Source organism: Aquarana catesbeiana, linkage group LG08, assembly GCF_042186555.1.
Source record: "Aquarana catesbeiana isolate 2022-GZ linkage group LG08, ASM4218655v1, whole genome shotgun sequence".
Taxonomy (NCBI): Eukaryota; Metazoa; Chordata; class Amphibia; order Anura; family Ranidae; genus Aquarana; species Aquarana catesbeiana.
This window is the reverse complement of record NC_133331.1, coordinates 307781328-307801707: the sequence shown is the minus strand read 5'-3', so window position 1 is coordinate 307801707 and position 20380 is coordinate 307781328. Positions and strand designations below refer to the sequence as shown.

General features: G+C 44.4%; 1 protein-coding gene and 1 pseudogene across 1 annotated transcript in view; both read left to right on the top strand.

The window, feature by feature from the left end:
- Positions 1 to 676: 676 nt before the first annotated feature.
- LOC141105170 (uncharacterized) overlaps positions 677 to 20380 on the top strand; it is a 29798-nt gene continuing 10094 nt past the window's right edge. Inside the window, exons 1-7 of the mRNA XM_073595061.1 lie at positions 677 to 797; positions 3449 to 3619; positions 3706 to 3829; positions 3946 to 4043; positions 4159 to 4308; positions 4432 to 4567; positions 4968 to 5786. Coding sequence (XP_073451162.1) covers positions 3745 to 3829; positions 3946 to 4043; positions 4159 to 4308; positions 4432 to 4567; positions 4968 to 5786 — 1288 coding nt within the window. The 5' untranslated portion in view covers positions 677 to 797; positions 3449 to 3619; positions 3706 to 3744. The remainder of the gene's footprint in view (positions 798 to 3448; positions 3620 to 3705; positions 3830 to 3945; positions 4044 to 4158; positions 4309 to 4431; positions 4568 to 4967; positions 5787 to 20380) is intronic.
- Positions 15202 to 15266, top strand: LOC141106979 (U4 spliceosomal RNA; annotated as a pseudogene).

The window sequence follows — 20380 nt, the reverse complement described above, 5'->3', positions numbered from 1 at the left end:
GTGCAGAGCGGTAATGCAGGTGACAAGACTGTTCAGAGCAAGCGTGTTGTTGAAAAAATGTGCAGAGCGGTAACGAAGGTGACAAGAATGTGCAGAGCAGTAATGAAGGTGACAAGAATGTGCAGAGCGGTAATGAAGGTGACAAGAATGTGCAGAGCGGTAATGAAGGTGACAATGTGCAGAGCGGTAATGCAGGTGACAAGAATGTGCAGAGCGGTAATGAAGGTGACAATGTGCAGAGCGGTAATGCAGGTGACAAGAATGTGCAGAGCGGTAATGAAGGTGACAAGACTGTTCAGAGCAAGCGTGTTGTTGAAAAAATGTGCAGAGCAGTAACGAAGGTGACAAGAATGTGCAGAGCGGTAATGAAGGTGACAAGAAAGTGCAGAGCGGTAATGAAGGTGACAAGAATGTGCAGAGCGGTAATGAAGGTGACAAGAATGTGCAGAGCGGTAATGAAGGTGACAAGAATGTGCAGAGCGGTAATGAAGGTGACAACAATGTGCAGAGCGGTAATGAAGATGACAAGAATGTGCAGAGTGGTAATGAAGGTGACAAGAATGTACAGAGCGGTAATTCACCTACCGGAAATGTAAATGTGCTGATTTTAATGTATGAAGAATTTAGGCTGTAGTATTTAAATTCTCCACAAGATGGCAATCTCACTCCTGAGCGTGGAACGCAAAGAAGGAAGTGATGTCATGTATGGACAGGAAGTGATGTAGGCTAAAGACAGGACGTTTCACAGGAGAGGTGACTTGTTAGGAAATAGCGTACAGGCATTACTGGATCTTGAGGTACATTTATTTTATTATTTATTTATTACAGGTACTTATATAGCCATATAGCATTGTCAATTTAGGCAGTGCTTTACACATATATATATATTATATATATATATATATATTGTAAAGCACTGTCTAACATACATCAGTCCCTGCCCTCAAGGAGCTTACAATCTAAGGTCCCCTAACTCACATTCATACATACACATAGGGATAATTTAGATCGATTCCCCCACGGGCTCTCTCCCCCTTTTTGCTGTTATCTGTACTTTTTCGGCAAAAGTGAAACTGTCAAAGACACCCGCATGCGTCCTACCAACCGATAAAGTCAGGTTGCTAAAGTCGGTTGCTAAGGGCAGGTCGGGTGGCCGCACAGCTTTCAGTTTTGCTGGCAAAAGTACACATAACAGCATAATGGGAGGAGAGAGCCCAGAGGAGGAACGGGATGTGAACACAGAAGCTAATACAGTAATCCTATCATGGTCAACCTTAAGGATGGGCTCAGGCGTGTTCACAAGTCCACATGCCCGCCCCCGCCAGGAAGCTGACACTCCGCAGCGCTATTCACAGGCAGTAAGACATTTTCCGATCCGCGGCTGCACAGAGCGGGAAATGTCTCACTACCTGTAATTAGCACTGCGGAGTGTCAGCTTCCTGACGGGCGCGGGCACGGGGTGTTGCGAACACGCCTGAGCCCAAACTTAGTCAGCCTGTACACAGAGCTTTGTGTCATTTTACTGTAGCAAGGGCAAAGAGGGGGTATTGGGGGGGGTTGGGTTTGTGCTAGAAGGGGGATTTAGGAAGGGCGTTTGTGTTAGGAGGGGGGTTTGTGTCTAGCAGGGGGATTTGTGCTGGGGGGGTTGTGTCAGGAAGGAGGATATGTGCTAGAAAGGGGGATTGAGGAAAGGGGGATTTGTGCTAGGAGGAGTGGCTTGTGTCTAGCGGGATTTGTGCTAGGATAGGGGTTTGTGGCAGGAAGGAGTGTTTGTGTCAGGAGGGGAATTTAGGAAGGGGGGATTGTGTCTAGCAGGGGGGTTTTGTGCTAGGACCATGTACTTTGGTGGGGCTCAATTTAAAAATCATGCCAGCACCTTTTTCGCGAACATAGAGCAGCCTATTAAAAAAACTGAACGTGCCAAAAATGCTCCTTGTGTCAACAAGCCCTCAGACTGGTGTGCCTGGAGATTGTGCGCAATTCTAAAGGGTGCCTTGACTTAAAAAAGCACTGATCTATATCACTGGGTGAAGTGATCGATGGCAGATGGACATCATGGGGCATTTTTTTTTTTTCAAACAAAAGAATTGGTAAAAACTGTGGCTTGTTTACGCCTTCATTTTTTTGTGAATTAGTAGGGATACTATGTACCCTTAAATTGTTCACATGAGGGAGCTGGTATCTGGGTAACCCCCTTATTGTTAAAGGGGACTTCAAGATTCCATTAAGCCCCCCTGCCTACAGACCCCCACAACCACCAGGCCAGGGTTATGGGGAAGAGGCCCTTGTCCTGATCATCATGGGGATAAGGTGCTTTGCCGGAGGGTCCTCCCCTTGGCAAGGCACTTACTCATGTCGAGGGCATGTGCCCTGGTATTATTCAGGAGGGGGGAGGGGGGGTGCACACTCGTTTTCCTCCTTTCTTGGCCAGCCAGACTGTATGATCAGATAAGGGTCCAGAATGTTTTTTTTTTCAGGGGGCCTTGCTCCTTTTTTTGTGTGGGGTTCCCTCTTCAAATCCGTACCAGACGTGAGTGGTCTGGTATAAATTTTGTCAGGACCTCACAGTTTTTTGTTTTTTTTATTACACGCGGTCCTCCATTTTGCATGCAGCCAGCAGAGCCGGGACAAGGAGTGGGCACGAGGGGCAGTTGCCCCAGGTGCAGTGAAGCAACAGGTCAAAGAATGGATGCAGGGTGGTACACCTATTCTATATCATGTATTAAGTGTGCGGGAGGGGGGCACAATTCTGGATCCTTTCCCTGGGAACTGGGCGACCCTGTCCCAGTACTGGCAGGCAGTGTTTGTTACTGCACCTGCATCCACGTCAAACTGCACACAGGCAGCCTATAAAGGTAAATGCAGACACAGTGGCTGCATGGCCACAGCCAGACACATGTCAAAATGTGATCCTAATGGGCCAGGGATGAATTAGATGGGGAACCACATGCTAATTTTTTTAAGCCCCTTTGCTCACATGGCTGGGGATTCTCTGCCATGTAAGTGAATAGGGTGGTGATGTCATTGGATAAGGACTCAGTGATGTTTGCACCCACTGGCGTCCTTAACAACCATTCACAACAGGAAGTTTTCATGTATAATAGCTTAAGTAATGCCGTTATTATAAATGATGTTCTTCTCCCGCCGAAAGGGTAAATTTCGGGTGGTTAAACAGAACAGTCAAGGTTTGGGCCAAACTTTTTTGGACTGAATCTTGAGGTTATCCCTAGTATAGACATTACACATCCTGGTATAGTCCAAATAATTCTCAGTTTATTGTCTATTGACAGAGAAGAGTGTCCTGTTTAGATCAGTAGGAGGTGAGGAGGATTCTGGGAGGGTCGCGTGACTTCACCCTTATCTCTATAATGAAAACATTGTTCTATCTAGAGAGGAGAAAAGGATTCCACAACATCTTCACTGAAAATTCCTGTCTCTCTATACATAGAATTATAAAATTGTGACGGAAACATCTAGAGATCCATGAACACCCAGCAGTCGTCTTCACAGGACATCACCCATCACAGTACCTCCACCTCACTGGCTGACAACAGAGGTAACCAGTGCCAAGAAGATTGTAGAAGTCACCAACAAGATCCCTGAGCTGCTGACAGGAGAGGTGAGCGGTGCCGGGAATTCTGGGACATTATCCAGTAACAGACAAGGGATGTGTCTGGATGGTGACTGTATCATTGTGTGTGTCAGGTTCCTATAAGGTGTCAGGATGTCACTGTCTATTTCTCCATGGAGGAGTGGGAGTATTTAGAAGGACACAAGGATCTCTACAAGGATGTCATGATGGAGAATCAGCCGCCCCTCACATCACCGGGTAAGAGGAGACTTTATTGTAAAGGAGAGAGCAGTACGGAGGGTCCACCTAGATCCCCCATCATCTGATAAACACATAGAAACAATGTATTCAGTCAGTGTGTGTGTTTCCTACAGATGGATCCAGTAATGGGAACCCACCAGAGAGATATCCCTGTCCTCAGTGTTCCCAGGATTCCACACAGGAAGATCACACCATCCCTAATCATCATCGGGTAGGTGGGAGTGAACAACTAAAATTTAAAAAGAATTCTAACACATGAGACCACATTCTTCAAAATAACTTCTTGTTCTTTTTTATAAATGTATTCTGTCATCTTTGGGGTTTAGGGTGAAGAATTGAAAGACATCAAAGCTGATATTAAAAAGGAAGAAGAAGAGACGCTGGTGAGTGGAGCTCAGCAGTCTATGGAGGCGGATAGTCTTCAGTATTCCCAGAATTCCACACAGGAAGATCAAAGCATCCCTCACCATCATCAGGTATAAATAACTGAGCTATAAAATTCAAAAGTTATTCTAAACTATGAGATAACTTTCTTATATGTTTTTTTAAATATTGAACTTAATTTTCCAGATATTTTATTTTTTTGTTTTGGGGTTCAGGATAAATTAGGAAAGGAAATCAAACTTGAGGCTAAAGAGGAAGAAGAAGAGGCATTGGTGAGTGGAGATCAGCAGTCTATGGAGGAGATGACCATGAAAAGTGAACAGGAGGAATCTTCTCTTTATATCAACAGAAGTAAGTAATAATCACTAAAGCAGAAATGTTCACAATTTTCTTTTTCTTCTAGGAGTATAAAAGATGACTTTAAATAAGTGCAACGTGAAGATTCTGTACACCATATGAAAGGTCCATCTCCATTCCTCAATATAATGTCATGTTCCCAACAAATGAGGAGGAGATACTGTACACCATATGAAAGGTCCATCTCCATTCCTCAATATAACGTCATGTTCCCAACAAATGAGGTGGAGATGCTGTATCTTTATCTGGTTTGTATTGATATTTTATGTTATGATTGCACCCAATTCCATACCGGAGCTCTGAGATACTGTAGAGTGTTAGACCAACATACTGTATATGACTTCTGAATGAAAGACATGAAGAATTATAACATTTAAACATTGATTTCCAACAGTTGGACACTATGTCCTGAATAATGTATCTTCAGAAAACAAAGCAGAAGAAAATCCCACCACACAACGTTCTCCAGGAGTGAATCGCATTACACAAATAATACATCATAGAACTTATCATATAGAGAGATCATGGGATTTCTCTGATCCTGAGGAATCTTCTGATAATCCACATACTATTATTTTTGAATCTCACAGTACAGATAAATCAACAGATCCATCTAATCCTGAAGAATGTTCCTTAAACCATGAAGGATCTCACACAGGAGAGCATTCCTTGTCATCTACAGTGTCTGGGAATTCTTCCAAAGAAACCAGAGAGCCTCCTACACACCAGAAAAGTCATAAGAGTGTGCGTACTTTCTCATGTCTAGAGTGCGGGAGATGTTTTAAGTTGAAAGGAAACTTTCTCAGTCACCAGAGAGTTCACACAGGCGAGCGTACTTTCCCATGTTCAGAGTGCGGCAAACGTTTTACTCTCAAAGGAAACCTTCTTAAACACCACAGAATTCACACGGGTGAACGTCCCTTTTCATGTTCAGAGTGCGGGAGATGTTTTATTCAGAAAGTGGAACTTGTTAATCACCAAAGAATTCACACTGGTGAGCGTCCATTCTCGTGTTCACACTGTGGTAAAGGTTTCATTCAGAAAGGAAACCTTCTTATACATCAGAGAACTCACACAGGTGAGCGTCCTTTTTCATGTTCAGAGTGCGGGAAAAGTTTCATTATGAAACGCAACCTTGTTGTTCACCAGAGAAGTCACACGGGGGAACGTCCTTATTCGTGTTCAAAGTGCGGGAAATGCTTCAGTCAAAAAAGTATCCATGATCGACACCAGGGAATTCACATGGACTAACTACCTTTTTAATGTTCAAATGGACCAATGGAGAGTGTGGCAAGAATAACCTCCAGAGAACATGTGTCCTTCCTTATAGTCAGAATGTATAAAATGTTTATGTTAAAGAAAATCACTTCTTGGACCCCAAAATATTCACAAAGGCTAATAAAGTTTTGGTTTCATATTGGTTTATTTGGAGGCGTGGCCAAAGTACAATGGGATTTTTTGGGGGATGATGTGATAGTTATAGGTCTGCTGGGTTGTGTGTTAATAACGTAATCCGATTTTCTAGAAAAAACAAGAAAGCTCTACTCTACAATATTCTGTTCTGATTAATTTTTTACAAACTAACATCATTTTTAGATGATTGGTGATTGGAATGTGCTCAGTTCATAGAGAGTCTTCCATTGGTGTTTTATTAGTGATATGTGAGAGTCTAGAAGGTCCAGTTCCAGAGAGTCCAGAAGGTCCAGTTCCAGAGGATCCGGGATGTCCAGTTCCAGAGAGTCCAGAAGGTCCAGTTCCAGAGGATCCGGGAGGTCCAGTTCCAGAGGATCAAGAAGGTCCAGTCACAGAGAGTCCAGAAGGTCCAATTCGAGAGGATCCAGAAGGTCCAGTTCCAGAGGATCCAAATGTCCAGTTCCAGAAAACCCAGGAGATCCATTTCCAGAGAGTCGAGATGGTACCGTTCCAGGGAGTTGAGAAGGTCCCGTTCCAGAGAGTCGACAAGGTCCAGTTCCAGAGAGTCGACAAGGTCCAGTTCCAGAGAGTCGACAAGGTCCAGTTCCAGAGAGTCCAGAAGGTCCAGTTCCAGAGAGTCCAGAAGGTCCAGTTCCAGAGAGTCCAGAAGGTCCAGTTCCAGAGAGTATAGAAAGTCCAGTTCTAGAGGATCCAGAAGGTCCAGTTCCAGAGAGTATAGAAAGTCCAGTTCCAGAGGATCCAGGAGGTCCAGTTTCAGAGAGTCCAAAAGGTCCAGTTCCAGAGGATCTAGAAGGTCCAGTTTCAGAGAGTCCAGAAGGTCCAGCTCCAGAGGATCCAGAAGGTCCGGTTCCAAATGTGTGCCAGCTAATATTCTAAGAATACATGGAGCCACTACAAATGCCACATAGAATATTTCCATCGCTGCCATCTTGGTTATGCTCCTCATGTTCACAGTGATCAGCTCCATTATTTCCCAGTTATTATCTTCATCATCAGTGATACAGAGGTCAAACCCATCAGTGGCTCAGAGAGTTTGTCAGTGTCATGTCATCTGTGTATCCCCTTTCTGGTATTGGGGTGATTAGACTCGTGTGGTAGGTGCTTTTCCAATGAGTTGTGCCAGAACAAACTGTATTTTAAGGCGTATCAGCCCATTTTTATTACATAAAATAGAAAGTTCATATAGACCTCAGTTGCCCACGCAGGGGTATCCAACATCACCTGAAAATACCGAGTCATCTGGCTTCTTTGTCAGCAGCACTTCTGCTCTTCTTACCAGTCCCTCTGACTGTACTGTCCAACTCCCCTGGTTCATTCAGCTCACTTAGCCTTTAGTCGCAGTGCCCAGCTGCACAGCCCTCTCCTGGCCTCTGGATAGGGGTTCTCCTGATACCCCAATAGGAGCCGACCTGACTCCTGGAACAAGACCTGCTGGCTGGGGCTCTGACCCCTGGTTGAGACCTTCTGGCCACAGCCTGCAAACCTGAAAGAAAGAGCAGGTGAAGATGGAAGCCTCTGCAGCAGTGACATTTCACCGCTGGAGGGCTTTGTTTCAAAGTAAGGCTGGATTCACACCTATGCATTTTTAGTGCTTTTTGCATTTTGCAGATTTGCTCTACAGAACGTGTTCCATAGGAAACCATGTAAAATGGACTGTAGTGTAAATCTGCAAAATGCAAAAAGCACTAAAAATGCATAGGTGTGAATCCAGCCTTAGTCTTAGATAGGGAGATCAGGAATAAAAACTGATTGGTACCCAGTGTTAAAGAAAAAAGAACTTTAAGAAGTGGAGCTATGTTTAGAATTGTTATAAGCAAGTTCTGCTGTAGGAAGGTAGTCCACCCAATCATCCTGAAATTAACTGACAAAACATTGAATGTACTGCTCTATAGTTTGATTGGTCTTCTCAATCTGACCATTAGACTGAGGATGAAAAGCAGAAGACAGATTAACTGTTACACCTTAATTTGAGCAAAAATGTTTCCAGAATTTTAAAGTAAACTGTTCTCTGTCAGACACTACACCACCAATCATTCCATGGAGTTTAAAAATTTCCCAAGCCATCACTTCCACAGTTGGTTCAGCAGTGGGTACCCCTTAACCACTTGCTGGCCACCTAACGCAGATATACTGCGGCAGAATGGCACGGGCAGACAAAATCACGTGCCTGATACGTGATTTGCCTCCCGCTGGCAAGGGGCGCATTGCGCCCCCCCCCCCAGTGCCCGTGGCGGTCGGCATTATTAGGGGAGCGATCCGTGCTGAGAGGGAGGCCACTCTTTCATGGCCACCACCTCGCGATCGCTCCCAAGGAATGAAAATCTTCCTCTGCTGCTGTAATGTAAACAGCGGCAGAGGAAGTGATGTCATCGCTCCTCGTGAAGCCTTTTTGTTCCAGCTTCCGAGAAGAGAAGACATCAAGTAAGTCTGCCCCAACATAACACTTACAGTAGAACACTCTAGGCACAATTTTCACTCCCCGATAACCCCCCTGTACCCCCTGTCACAGTGACACCAATAGCAGTTTTTTTTTCTGATTATTGCATTGGTGTCATTTTGTGGCAGTTAGTGTTAGCCCCCTTTAGGTCTAGGGTACCCCCCTAACCCCCCCCTAATAAAGTTTTAACCCCTTGATCACCCCCCGTCACTAAGTGATCGTTTTTCTGATCGCTGTATTAGTGTCACAGGTGATGCTAGTTAGGGAGGTAAGTATATAGGTTCGCCGTCAACGTTTTATAGCATCAGGGAACCCCATATACTACCTAATAAAGGTTTTAACCCCTTGATTGCCCCCTAGTTAACCCTTTCACCACTGATCACCGTATAACTGTTACGGGTGAAGCTGGTTAGTTAGTTTATTTTTTATAGTTTCAGGGCACCCGCCGTTTATTACCTAATAAAGGTTTCACCCCCTGATCGCCCGGCGGTGATATAAGTTAAGTTTTAGGGTCAGATAGGGTCTGCGTCGCCCCAGGCAGCGTCAGGTTAGCGCCAGTACCGCTAACACCCACGCATGCACCGTACACCTCCCTTAGTGGTATAGTATCTGAACGGATCAATATCTGATCTGATCAGATCTATACTAGCGTCCCCAGCAGTTTAGGGTTCTCAACAACGCAGTGTTAGCGGGATCAGCCCAGATACCCGCTAGCACCTGCGTTTTGCCCCTCTGCCCAGCCCACCCAAGTGCAGTATCGATCGATCACTGACACTTACAAAACACTAAACGCATAACTGCAGCGTTCGCAGAGTCAGGCCTGATCCCTGCGATCGCTAACAGTTTTTTTGGTAGCGTTTTGATACAGTCGCTAACAGTCAGGAGCTTTTTTTGCCTGTGAGTCTCACTAGTGTACCCCTAAATTTAGAGCCCAAAATGGCAAATCGAAGGTACACTAGTGAAGAGGCCTACACGTTTCTGAGCATGACAGATAGTGAAGAGGAAGTCACTCATCTGTCAGATTCAGGCTCAGAATTCGATCCTGTAGAGGACAGCGGCTTCATGACAGATAGCTCTGATGAAGGAGTTGTGGTCCCTGCCAAGGTCAGGCGTACCAGACCCCAATCTTCTTCTTCTGTCGTTGATGTGCAAGAACCGCAGGTCCCTCGTATGGAGCAGAGCAGTACTAGTGCCGCTATTCCTTCTGGTGAACTGGCAAGCACCAGCGGCCTAGTACATTCTGGTCGTAGTCAATGCGGCACTGCAGTATCACGTGGTGATGTGGCGAGTCCCATAAGTGCAGTTCAAGCTGGCGAGGTGACAAGCACAAGTAGTGTCCCGCTGACACCAAGAAGACGAACACAGGCCCGTTGTGCCCATAGTGCCCTTCCTGCTGCATTCGCCAATCTGAATTGGGAACCCACCACTTCTGCAGCACCCGTACTTCCCCCATTCACTGGCCAACCCGGCATTCAGGTGGAAACAGTTGATTTTACGTCACTTGATTTTTATCCGCTGTTTTTCACTGAAGATCTCTATAGATCTATTGTGGACCAAAGCAATTTGTACGCTGGTCAACACATCGCCACTATTCCCTAGTCCTCCCTTGCCAGAGATTGGAGACCAATTATGGTTTCCGAATTTAACCTCTTTCTGGGCCTTTCCCTCAACATGGGCATAACTATAAAGAGTGAGTTGCGTTCATATTGAAGTGGAGGGATAATAAGAATGTTTTTGTTCTTGCCTCCCTTAATGCAGACACGACGGTCCAAATTACTACGGCGACTGGTGTTGTGGAGAAACCCCTCTGTGTCCACGAATATAACCAAAATATGGGAGGGGTGGACCTCAACGACCAGTTGTTGGCGCCGTACCTAATTGCCCGTAAGGCCAGATCATGGTACAAGAAAGTGTCTGTTTATTTATTTCAATTGGCTTTGCTGAACGCTCATGTGCTATACAGAGCTTCAGGACGGACTGGATTCTTCCTTAAATTCCAGGAAGAGATCGTCAGAGCCCTTCTGTTTCTAGACGGTGCTCCACCTCACCTTCCCCAACCAAATGCAGTAAGCCAGCTGCATGAGAGGCATTTTCTTTATGTCCTCCCGAGTACCCCTACCCAACGAGCCCCCCAAAAAAGATGTCATGTCTGCAGCAAGCGCGGATATAGGCGTGACACCCACTATTATTGTCCCTCCTGTCCTGACAATCCTGGTCTTTGCATTGGTGAATGTTTTGAACGCTACCATACACTAGTTGAGTATTAGTGTAGGGTACAGCATTCCACAGACTAGGCACACTTTCACAGGGTCTCCCAAGATGCCATCGCATTTTGAGAGACCTGAACCTGGAACCGGTTACAGTTACAAAAGTTACAGTTACAAAAAAAGTGTAAAAAAAAAAAAAAAAGTAAAAAAAAAACAAAAAACACAAAAAAAATATAAAATTAAAAAAAAACAAAAATAGTTGTCGTTTTATTGTTCTCTCTCTATTGTTCTGCTCTTTTTTACTGTATTCTATTCTGAAATGTTTTATTGTTATTATGTTTTATCATGTTTGCTTTATAGGTATGCAATTTTTTTATACTTTACTGTTTACTGTGTTTTATTGTTAACCATTTTTTTGTTTTCAGGTACGCCATTCAGCTGCAGAGCGGATTTATTTATCTTGACAGCAACAGCGTTTGCTCCCATGATACATAAAGCCGTGACTCCAGTGCTGTCGGAGGTGATTTCACCACCACAGTTAAAAAAAAGAGCATATACGCCGAAGCATGGGGGAAGCAGGGGCGGAGGAGCGATTTGCTCCTACCTTTTGGGGCGGATGCCCCCATGCTTCGACATATATATATTTTAGGCACAGGTTGCGTTAAAAAATGTTTTATTTTTTACTATTTTTTTTTTGTATTTGCTTTGCAGGTATGGTAAGTCTTACTGTTATACTGTAATGTTACTTTGTTTTATTGTTAGCCATCATTTGCTTAGCAGGTACGCCATTCAGTTGCAGCGCAGATTTATCTATCTTGACAGCAACAGCGTTTGCTCCCACGATACATAAAGCCGTGACTCCAGCACTGTAGGAGGTGATTTCACCACCACAGTTAAAAAAAAGAGCATATATGCCGAAGCATGGGGGCAGCAGGGGCAGCAGGGGCGGAGGAGCGATTTGCTCCTACCTTTTGGGGTGGATGCCCCCATACTTCAGCATATATAAACGGCACATGTATGCCCATCATTAGAAGTGGGTGGATGAAGGGAGGTATTCTAATGGTGGGCATACCCACCGATCAATCTCTTTTTTTCATGCAGCCCACAGGCTGCATGAAAAAAAACTTTACAAGATATGCCCAACAAGGATCAGCAACATATTGGTATGTTGCTGGACTTTGAGTGGTTATACCAGAATGATGCCTGCAGGTTTAGGTATCATCTTGGTATCATTCTATTCAGCCAGCGGTCGGCTTTCATGTAAAAGCAATCCTAGCGGCTAATTAGCCTCTAGACTGCTTTTACAAACAGTGGGAGGGAATGCCCCCCCCCCACCGTCTTCCATGTTTTTCTCTGGCTCTCCTGTCCCAACAGGGAACCTGAGAATGCAGTCGGTGATTCGGCCAGCTGACCATAGAGCTGATCAGAGACCAGAATGGCTCCAAACATCTCTATGGCCTAAGAAACCGGAAGCTACAAGCATTTTATGACTTAGATTTCGCCAGATGTAAACAGCTTGGTGTGGTCAGATGCTTTAAAGGCAGAGGAGAGATCTAGGGTCTAATAGACCCCAATTTTTTCAAAAAAGAGTACCTGTCACTACCTTTTGCTATCATAGGGGATATTTACATTCCCTGTTATAACAATAAAAATGATTTAAAAAAATGAAAGGAACAGTTTAAAAATAAGATAAAAAAGAAAAAAAATAATAAAGAAAAAATTGCACCATGCATGTGAGGTATCACTGCGAAGGTCAGATCGAGGGCAATAATTTTAGCAGTAGACCTCCCCTGTAAATCTAAAGTGGTAACCTGTAAAGACTTTTAAAGGCTTTTAAAAATGTATATAGTTTGTCGCCACTGCACGTTTGTGCGCAATTTTAAAAGCATGTCGTGTTTGGTATCCATGTACTCGGCCTAAGATCATCTTTTTTATTTCATCAAACATTTGGGCAATATATAGTGGGGCAAAAAAGTATTTAGTCAGCCACCAATTGTGCAAGTTCTCCCACTTAAAAAGATGAGAGGCCTGTAATTGTCATCATAGATATACCCAATGGCGTCCCTAGGGGGGGGCAGAGGGGGCCCTGACCCCCCCAACATTATGCTGTGCCCCACCATGTGCCCCCCCCAATAAAAAAAAAAATATATTTTTTTTTTTTTACAAAAAAATCAATGTCTAAGAGGGAGAGAGTCCCCAGTCAGCTCCTGTGGGTGATTCCTCCCCCCTCCCTCTGCTTGCTGACACTGCATAATGCAAGCGCTCACACAACCACGGCATTCCGATCTGCTCCTTCCCCTGCATCCTCATTGGCAGGGAGAAGAGCGAGTTGCAGGAAGGACTCCACCAGGACTCTCAATTACTGAAAAAACAGACTGATTTCTCCCATCCTTAGGACAGGAGAACCAGCCTGTAAATTCCAAGAGATGCCAGACCAGCGCTGTCAATAGCAGGGGCAGGACAGCAAGAGGAGGCTGGGAAACCCCACAGTGGCAGAACACCAGGGCCCGGTGGCAAGACAACCATTGCAACCCTGATAGTTCTCCCACTGCTTTGGATCCTTATATTTTCTTGGTATGCTGGTGATATATATCTCTTGTTTTCTGCCATCCTGGGGGGGCCCAATACAGTAGGAAGGGAGCTCACTGCAGAACATGTGAAAGGGCCATTGTGGGGTCGTAGTAAAGGGCCCCAGTATATATTTATATATCTATACATATCTATATATCTATATATATATATATATAGATATATAGATATATATATCTATATATATATATAGATATATATATATATCTATATATATATCTATATATATATGCATTTTATAGTTGCCCCCCTACTTTTGTCCCTGTCCCCCTATGTGCCCCCCCTAAATATGAAAGCTGGAGACGCCACTGGGTATACCTCAACTATGAGAGACAAAATGTGGAAACAAATCCAGACAATCACATTGTCTGGTTTTTGAAAGAATTTATTTGGAAATTATGGTGGAAAATAAGTATTTGGTCAATATCAAAAGTTCATCTCAATACTTTGTTATATATCCTTTGTTGGCAATGACAGAGGTCAAACGTTTTCTGTAAGTCTTCACAAGGTTGTCACACACTGTTGCTGGTATGTTGGCCCATTCCTCCATGCAGATCTCCTCTAGAGCAGTGATGCTTTGGGGCTGTCGCTGGGCAACACGGACTTTCAACTTCCTTCAAAGGTTTTCTATGGGGTTGAGATCTGGAGACTGGCTAAGCCACCTTGAAATGCTTCTTATGAAGCCACTCCTTCATTGCCCGGGCGGTGTGTTTGGGATCATTGTCATGCTGAAAGACCCAGCCACGTTTCATCTTCAATGCTCTTGCTGATGGGAGGAGGTTTGCACTCAAAATCTCACCATACATGGCCCCATTCATTCTTTCATGTACATGGATCAGTCGTCCTGTTCCCTTTGCAGAGAAACAGCCCCAAAGCATGATGTTGCCATCCTCATGCTTCACAGTAGGTATGGTGTTCTTTGGTTGCAACTCAGCATTCTCTCTCCTCCAAACACAACGAGTTGTGTTTCTACCAAACAGTTCTACTTTGGTTTCATCTGACCATATGACATTCTCCCAAACCTCTGCTGGGTTAAATTTGATAAGGGGGGCTAACCCGTCCATATGTACCACCTAATATCTCTATTTTGATGTGGAATATCTCTGAAATGATGTGAGATCTAATGTTAAAACCACTTGATCTTACCGGATCTAACGAATATCTATTAGCCTGAATGATTTTTGGCCCGAAAATTTGATAAGGGGGGCCAGCCCCCCTCATTAATCACTTAACAAGTCTCTAAATATGTGAGATCTAATGATAAAAACACTTGATCATACCGGATCTAACAAATTGCTTCCAAAATAGCTAACTGTTTGGTCAATTTTTTGATAAGGGGGAGCTGATGACGGGTTAGCCCCCCCAGCAAATAACTGTTAATATTGCTTCTTCTGTGTGAGATCTAACGCAAACAACGGTTGATCTAACCTGATCTAACAAAGATCTAACATACTGCATAAGATTTTTTCAAAAATTTTGATATGGGGGGGCTAACCCGGCAGAGGTTCTCCCAATCCTCTTCTGGATCATCTAAATGCTCTCTAGCAAACCTTAGACGGGCCCGGACATGTACTGACTTAAGCAGGGGGACACATCTGGCACTGTAGGATCTGAGTCCCTGGCGGCGTAGTGTGTTACTGATGGTAGCCTTTGTTACATTGGTCCCAGCTCTCTGCAGGTCATTCACTAGGCCCCCCCCCCCCCCCGTGTGGTTCTGGGATTTTTGCTCACCGTTCTTGTGATTATTTTGACCCCGAGAGGTGAGAACTTGCGTGGAGCCCAAAATCAAGGGAGATTATCAGTGGTCTTGTATGTCTTCCATTTTCTAATTATTGCTCCCACTGTTGATTTCTTCACACCAAGCTGCTTGCCTATTGCAGATTCAGTCTTCCCAGCCTGGTGCAGGTCTACAGTTTTATTTCTGGTGTCCTTCGACAGCTCTTTGGTCTTCACCATAGTGGAGTTTTGCGCAGTGGCAGTATCATAGCCAATGAGGTTCAACTGAGGCGTGATTATTGCTAATTGCTTCTCGGCTTTTTGGCTAAGATCAATTGTGGTATCTGTTGTTATCAGTTTCCAGGAGGTGGCGCTTGCTTCCGTCCCTGATCTATGGCGAAATAGAGACGGGATTGCGGTTTCTATGCAAAGCCTGCTGGAGTGAAGGTGACCTGGAGCGGTTTGTAGCCGAAAGGGAAGCCTTCTGATGGGGATGGAGAACCACGGGGTCTGAACCGGAGGGTCGGGACCCTGACCTTCTGGCCTGGATTGGGGCAGATCTAGCTCCGGACAGTTATTCGGGAGAGAACGCTTACTTCCCTCTTGAAGAGGGGGGAGTGGTTAGTACTTCCCGAATGTAATTAGGAGGGAGTGATGGGAGCGACGGCAGAGCCTAATAAAGGACTCTTTCCGGCTTCCTGATCTCCATATCCTTTCTGCCTGTGGTGGGGACTGCTGTGGTCTGGGCTGCGGGGTCAGGACTTTTTCGAAAAGCCAGTGGTGAATGTGCCCCTGAAGTGGCAGTTCAGGGGTGCCGTATAGTCACTGTGTAAGTACTTGATTTTATGGCACCATGGTCACTTCACCACAACACACGTTTTTCGCACCTGCCTCTTGGGCCGGGCCTTTTGGCCAGGACCAGGGGAAATTTTTATGCCTGGCCGGAGGGCCGGCCATTGTTTAGCACAATGGCCACTTTCACTCTCCCATCTTACTATCTTCCCCACTCTTTCTTTTACCCCTGTTTGTCACTTTTTTGTCTTTTTTTGGTTGTCTTTGTATACACGTTTTGTCACTGTGTGGCGAGTAGGGTGTGGGTCCTCGGGCCTACTCTGAAAGTCTTGGGAGGGGGTGGACATAGGCCTTTTGGCTTGGTTTGCCCTCTCCTTTGAGGGGTCTCCCTTCGGGGGAGCCCCACTGTACTTGGGTCGGTCTGCTTCGGCAGACCTTCCAGTTGTGGGGGTCCGCCTGGTTTCGGCCAGATGGACCCTTTGTCTGAGTACCTCAGTCCCTGTCTGGAGCCTAACGCCCCGGGGGATCAGGGTAAGGTCCTTCCCTAGTGGAGGACTCTGTACACCCGTTGTACGTTTTTGTGTTTCACTCTCTATGTGTGGGCACTTTTTTTTGGCACCGGGTGGAAGTTTTTGAGGTGTGTTTTGCACGCCACTGGCTTTAAAAAAAAAAATAGTATAGTTTGGAGTGTGACTGTTTGAGGTTGTGGACAGGTGTCTTTTATACTGATAACAAGTTCAAACAGGTGCCATTAATACAGGTAATGAGTGGGGGACAGAGGAGCCTCTTAAAGAGGAAGACACAGGTCTGTGAGAGCCAGAAATCTGGTTTTGTGCTATCTTGGCATTTTATGGCCTTCGAAACTGTAAAAGGTAGTGAGGAGTGAAATCAAAAATTTATGCCCTTAGAAAGCCTGAAGGCGGTGATTGGTTTTCGGGGTCCCGTACGCGGCTAGGCTCCCAAAAAGTCTCACACATGTGGTATCCCCATACTCAGGAGAAGCAACAGAATGTATTTTGGGGTGTAATGTCACATATTCCCATGGCATGTTTGAGCAATATATCATTTAGTGACAACTTTGTGCAAAAAAAAAAAGTTTGTCACTTCCCGCAACTTGTGGCAAAATATAAAATATTCCATGGACTCAACATGCCTCTCAGCAAATAGCTTGGGGTGTCTACTTTCCAAAATGGGGTCATTTTGGGGGGGAAGGTTTGTGCCATCTGGGCATTTTATGGCCTTCAAAACTGTGATAGGTAGTGAGGAGTGAAATCAAAAATTTACGCCCTTAGAAATCCTAAAGGTGGTGTTTGGTTTTTGGGGCTCCATACGCGGCTAGGCTCCCAAAAAGTCCCACACATGTGGTATCCCCATACTCAGGAGAAGGAGCTAAATGTATTTTGGGGTGTAATTTCACATATAACCATGGCATATGCGAGCAATATATCACTTAGTGACAACTTTTTGTAATTTTTTTTTTTTTGTCATTATTCAATCACTTGGGACAAAACAATTAATATTTAATGGGCTCAACATGCCTCTTAGCAATTTCCTTGTGGTGTCTACTTTCCAAAATGGGGTCATTTGTGGGGGTTTTGTACTGCCCTGCCATTTTAGCACCTCAAGAAATGACATAGGCAGTCATAAACTAAAAGCTGTGTAAATTACAGAAAATGTACCCTAGTTTGTAGATGATATAACTTTTGCGCAAACTGATAAATATACACTTATTGACATTTTTTTTACCAAAGACATGTGGCTGAATATATTTTGGCCTAAATGTATGACTAAAATTGAGTTTATTGAATTTTTTTTTATAACAAAAAGTAGAAAATATCATTTTTTTTCAAAATTTTTGGTCTTTTTCCATTTATGGCGCAAAAAATAAAAACCTCAGAGGTGATCAAATACTATCAAAAGAAAGCTCTATTTGTGGGAAAAAAAGGACGCAAATTTTGTTTGGGTACAGCATTGAATGACCGCGCAATTAGCAGTTAAAGCGATGCAGTGCCAAATTGTAAAAAGTGCTCTGGTCAGGAAGGGGGTAAATAATTCCGGGGCCAAAGTGGTTAACTGGTAAAAAAAAGAGCCATCTTAGTGAGACCGTCAACAACTACCAAGATAAAGGTCATTTCTTTTGAGGGAGAAGAATTTTCACCCATATAGGACATGCAGGTAGGTTAATTAGATCCTGTTGAAAAATTGGCCAAATATGTGTATGTTGTATGTGTTTGTAAGCGTGTCAGGACCCCATGGGGCAAGGACCGCGCTATACTGCAGATGGACACCGGCAGCAAAAAGCGCCCTGAGGTGATTCAGTTCGCATAGGTAGCGCTATACAAGTCACTCATTCATAATAAATATATACAGTACAAGAGGTTGAAAATATAGAGAGGAGTAAAGAATGGGAAAGGTGTGGTTTGGTGCGATGAATCCAATTATATAGAGAGACAACCTTTAAATTATATCAGGAGGTCAGAGAGGAATATGGTATACCAAAACAGTCTTTCTATAGATATCTACAAAGTAGGCATGATTTGGACAAACAATTTAGAGGGAAACTGCTGGAGTGGAGTGGGATTACTATTCTTCGTAAAGTAACCAATGCAAACCTGACTAAAGGATTGATATCGGAAATATATGAAAAGATATGTGAAGGAGCGATAAATGGGAAAGGCCAACTCCCTTGTAAACGTCGATGGGTAGAAGAATTGGGAGATATAACAGAGGAACACTGGAGATACATATTAGATACTGGACCATTGGTATCGTTATCCCCATCGCAAAGAACTTCCCATTTGTTGCTATTTCACAGAAGGTATTACAAACCCCCCCGAAAGCGATTCTTATTTGGACGGAGACCCGATGTTAGATGTCCAAGGTGTGGGGATCTGAGGGGAGATCTCATCCAAATGATGTGGAGATGTCCAAAGCTGCATAGATATTGGAGGGAGGTTGTTGACACCATAGACTTGGTCTTTGGTGTCAACTTTGAGCTGAATCCAGCGATATTTATCTTGGGATGTATAAGAAATGAAAATATTGGAAATAACAAACATATGGCAATAATTAGGTGTTTGTTCAGTTAATAGCGTGAAAATGGCTAGCAATGAATCCACCGACACATAGGGAATGGATAAAAGAGGTAGACAATACAACCAGGAAAGAAAGATCTGTATATGTATTAACCACTTGCCGACTTGCTCATGCAGATATACTGTGGCAGGTCAGCTCTCCTGCGTGAACTGACGTTACCTGTACGTCAGTCCGTAAAAGCAGGATAGCGGGCACGAGCGGCCCGCCCACTCAATGTCCGCCGGCGGCCCGCGATCGCTGTATGCCCACATCCTCTTTTAATAGAGGCCTGCCTTGAAGAAGTTAGTTCTACCAGAGAGTGGTCCTCAGTTCAAGTTGCACTAGTTCTGGAATATCCCAAGGTTCACCCAATTCCCCATCCCAGTTCTTAAACCTATAAACCCCCCAAAAAAAGCATTCTGCCTGGTTATTGAATGAAGAGACAGAGAAACTGCTCTGTGCCTGGCTGCCGTGCACCTTTAGGGAAAAGAACCTGGGACAAACAGCGAGACTGGCTTGGGGTCTGCTCTACTGAAGGAGAAGAAGAGCAAAAAAGAACAGAAATAGAAGACTCCAATAACATCCAGTTGTAGTAGACCAAAAACCAAATAGAAATTGATACTGCTTGAATACCCCAATCTGTTATCCCAGACAACCGGACACAGTGTTTGCAGGTGTTGATCAGGTTGATTACTGGCTTGTTAGACACATTGAGGCCTACAACAAGATAGTGCCTCTCCGCACACTACCTCCGCATATAGTGAGCTCCTCTTAGTAGACAATGTCTTCAGCTTGGTCTCCAACCCATTGGAGAACCTCCTTTAACATGTTTTGTCCAATAGGAGCTCAATCGTAGAGGTCAATTGTAGTCCTCGATGTGTCTGACTATCCAGTTATAGTGCCTAATAAGATCATATAGAGATGTATATACACTCACCGGCCACTTTATTAGGTACACCGGTTCAATTGCTTGGTAAGACAAATTGTTATTCAGCTAATCACATGGCTGCAACCTAATGCACTTACGGATCTAGACTTGGTGAAGACGACTTGCTGAAGTTAAAAACTGAGCTTCAGAATGAGGCAGAAAAGGGATTTAAGTGACTTTGAACGTGGCATGGTTGTTGGTGCCAGATGGGCTGGTCTGAGTATTTCAGAAACTGCTGATCTACTGGGATTTTCACACACAACCGTCTCTCGGGTTTACAGAGAATGGTCCGAAAAAGAGAAATTATCCAGTGAGGGGCAGTTGTGTGGCAGAAAATGCCATGTTGATGTTAGAGGTCAGAGGAAAATGGGCAGACTGGTTCAGGATGATAGAAAGGCAACAGTAACTCAAACCCTCATTACAACCAAAGTATGCAGAATACCGTCTCGGGACCAGTGGTGGCTGGTGCACAAAAATTTTTGGGGGGCAAACAAACTGGAAAAAAACATAAATTGCAGCCTCACTGTACCCATCAAATGCAGCCACTGTGCCCATCAATTGCAGCCACTGTGCCATCAAATGCTGCCACTGTACCCCATCATAAAATGCTTCCACTGTGCCCATCAAAT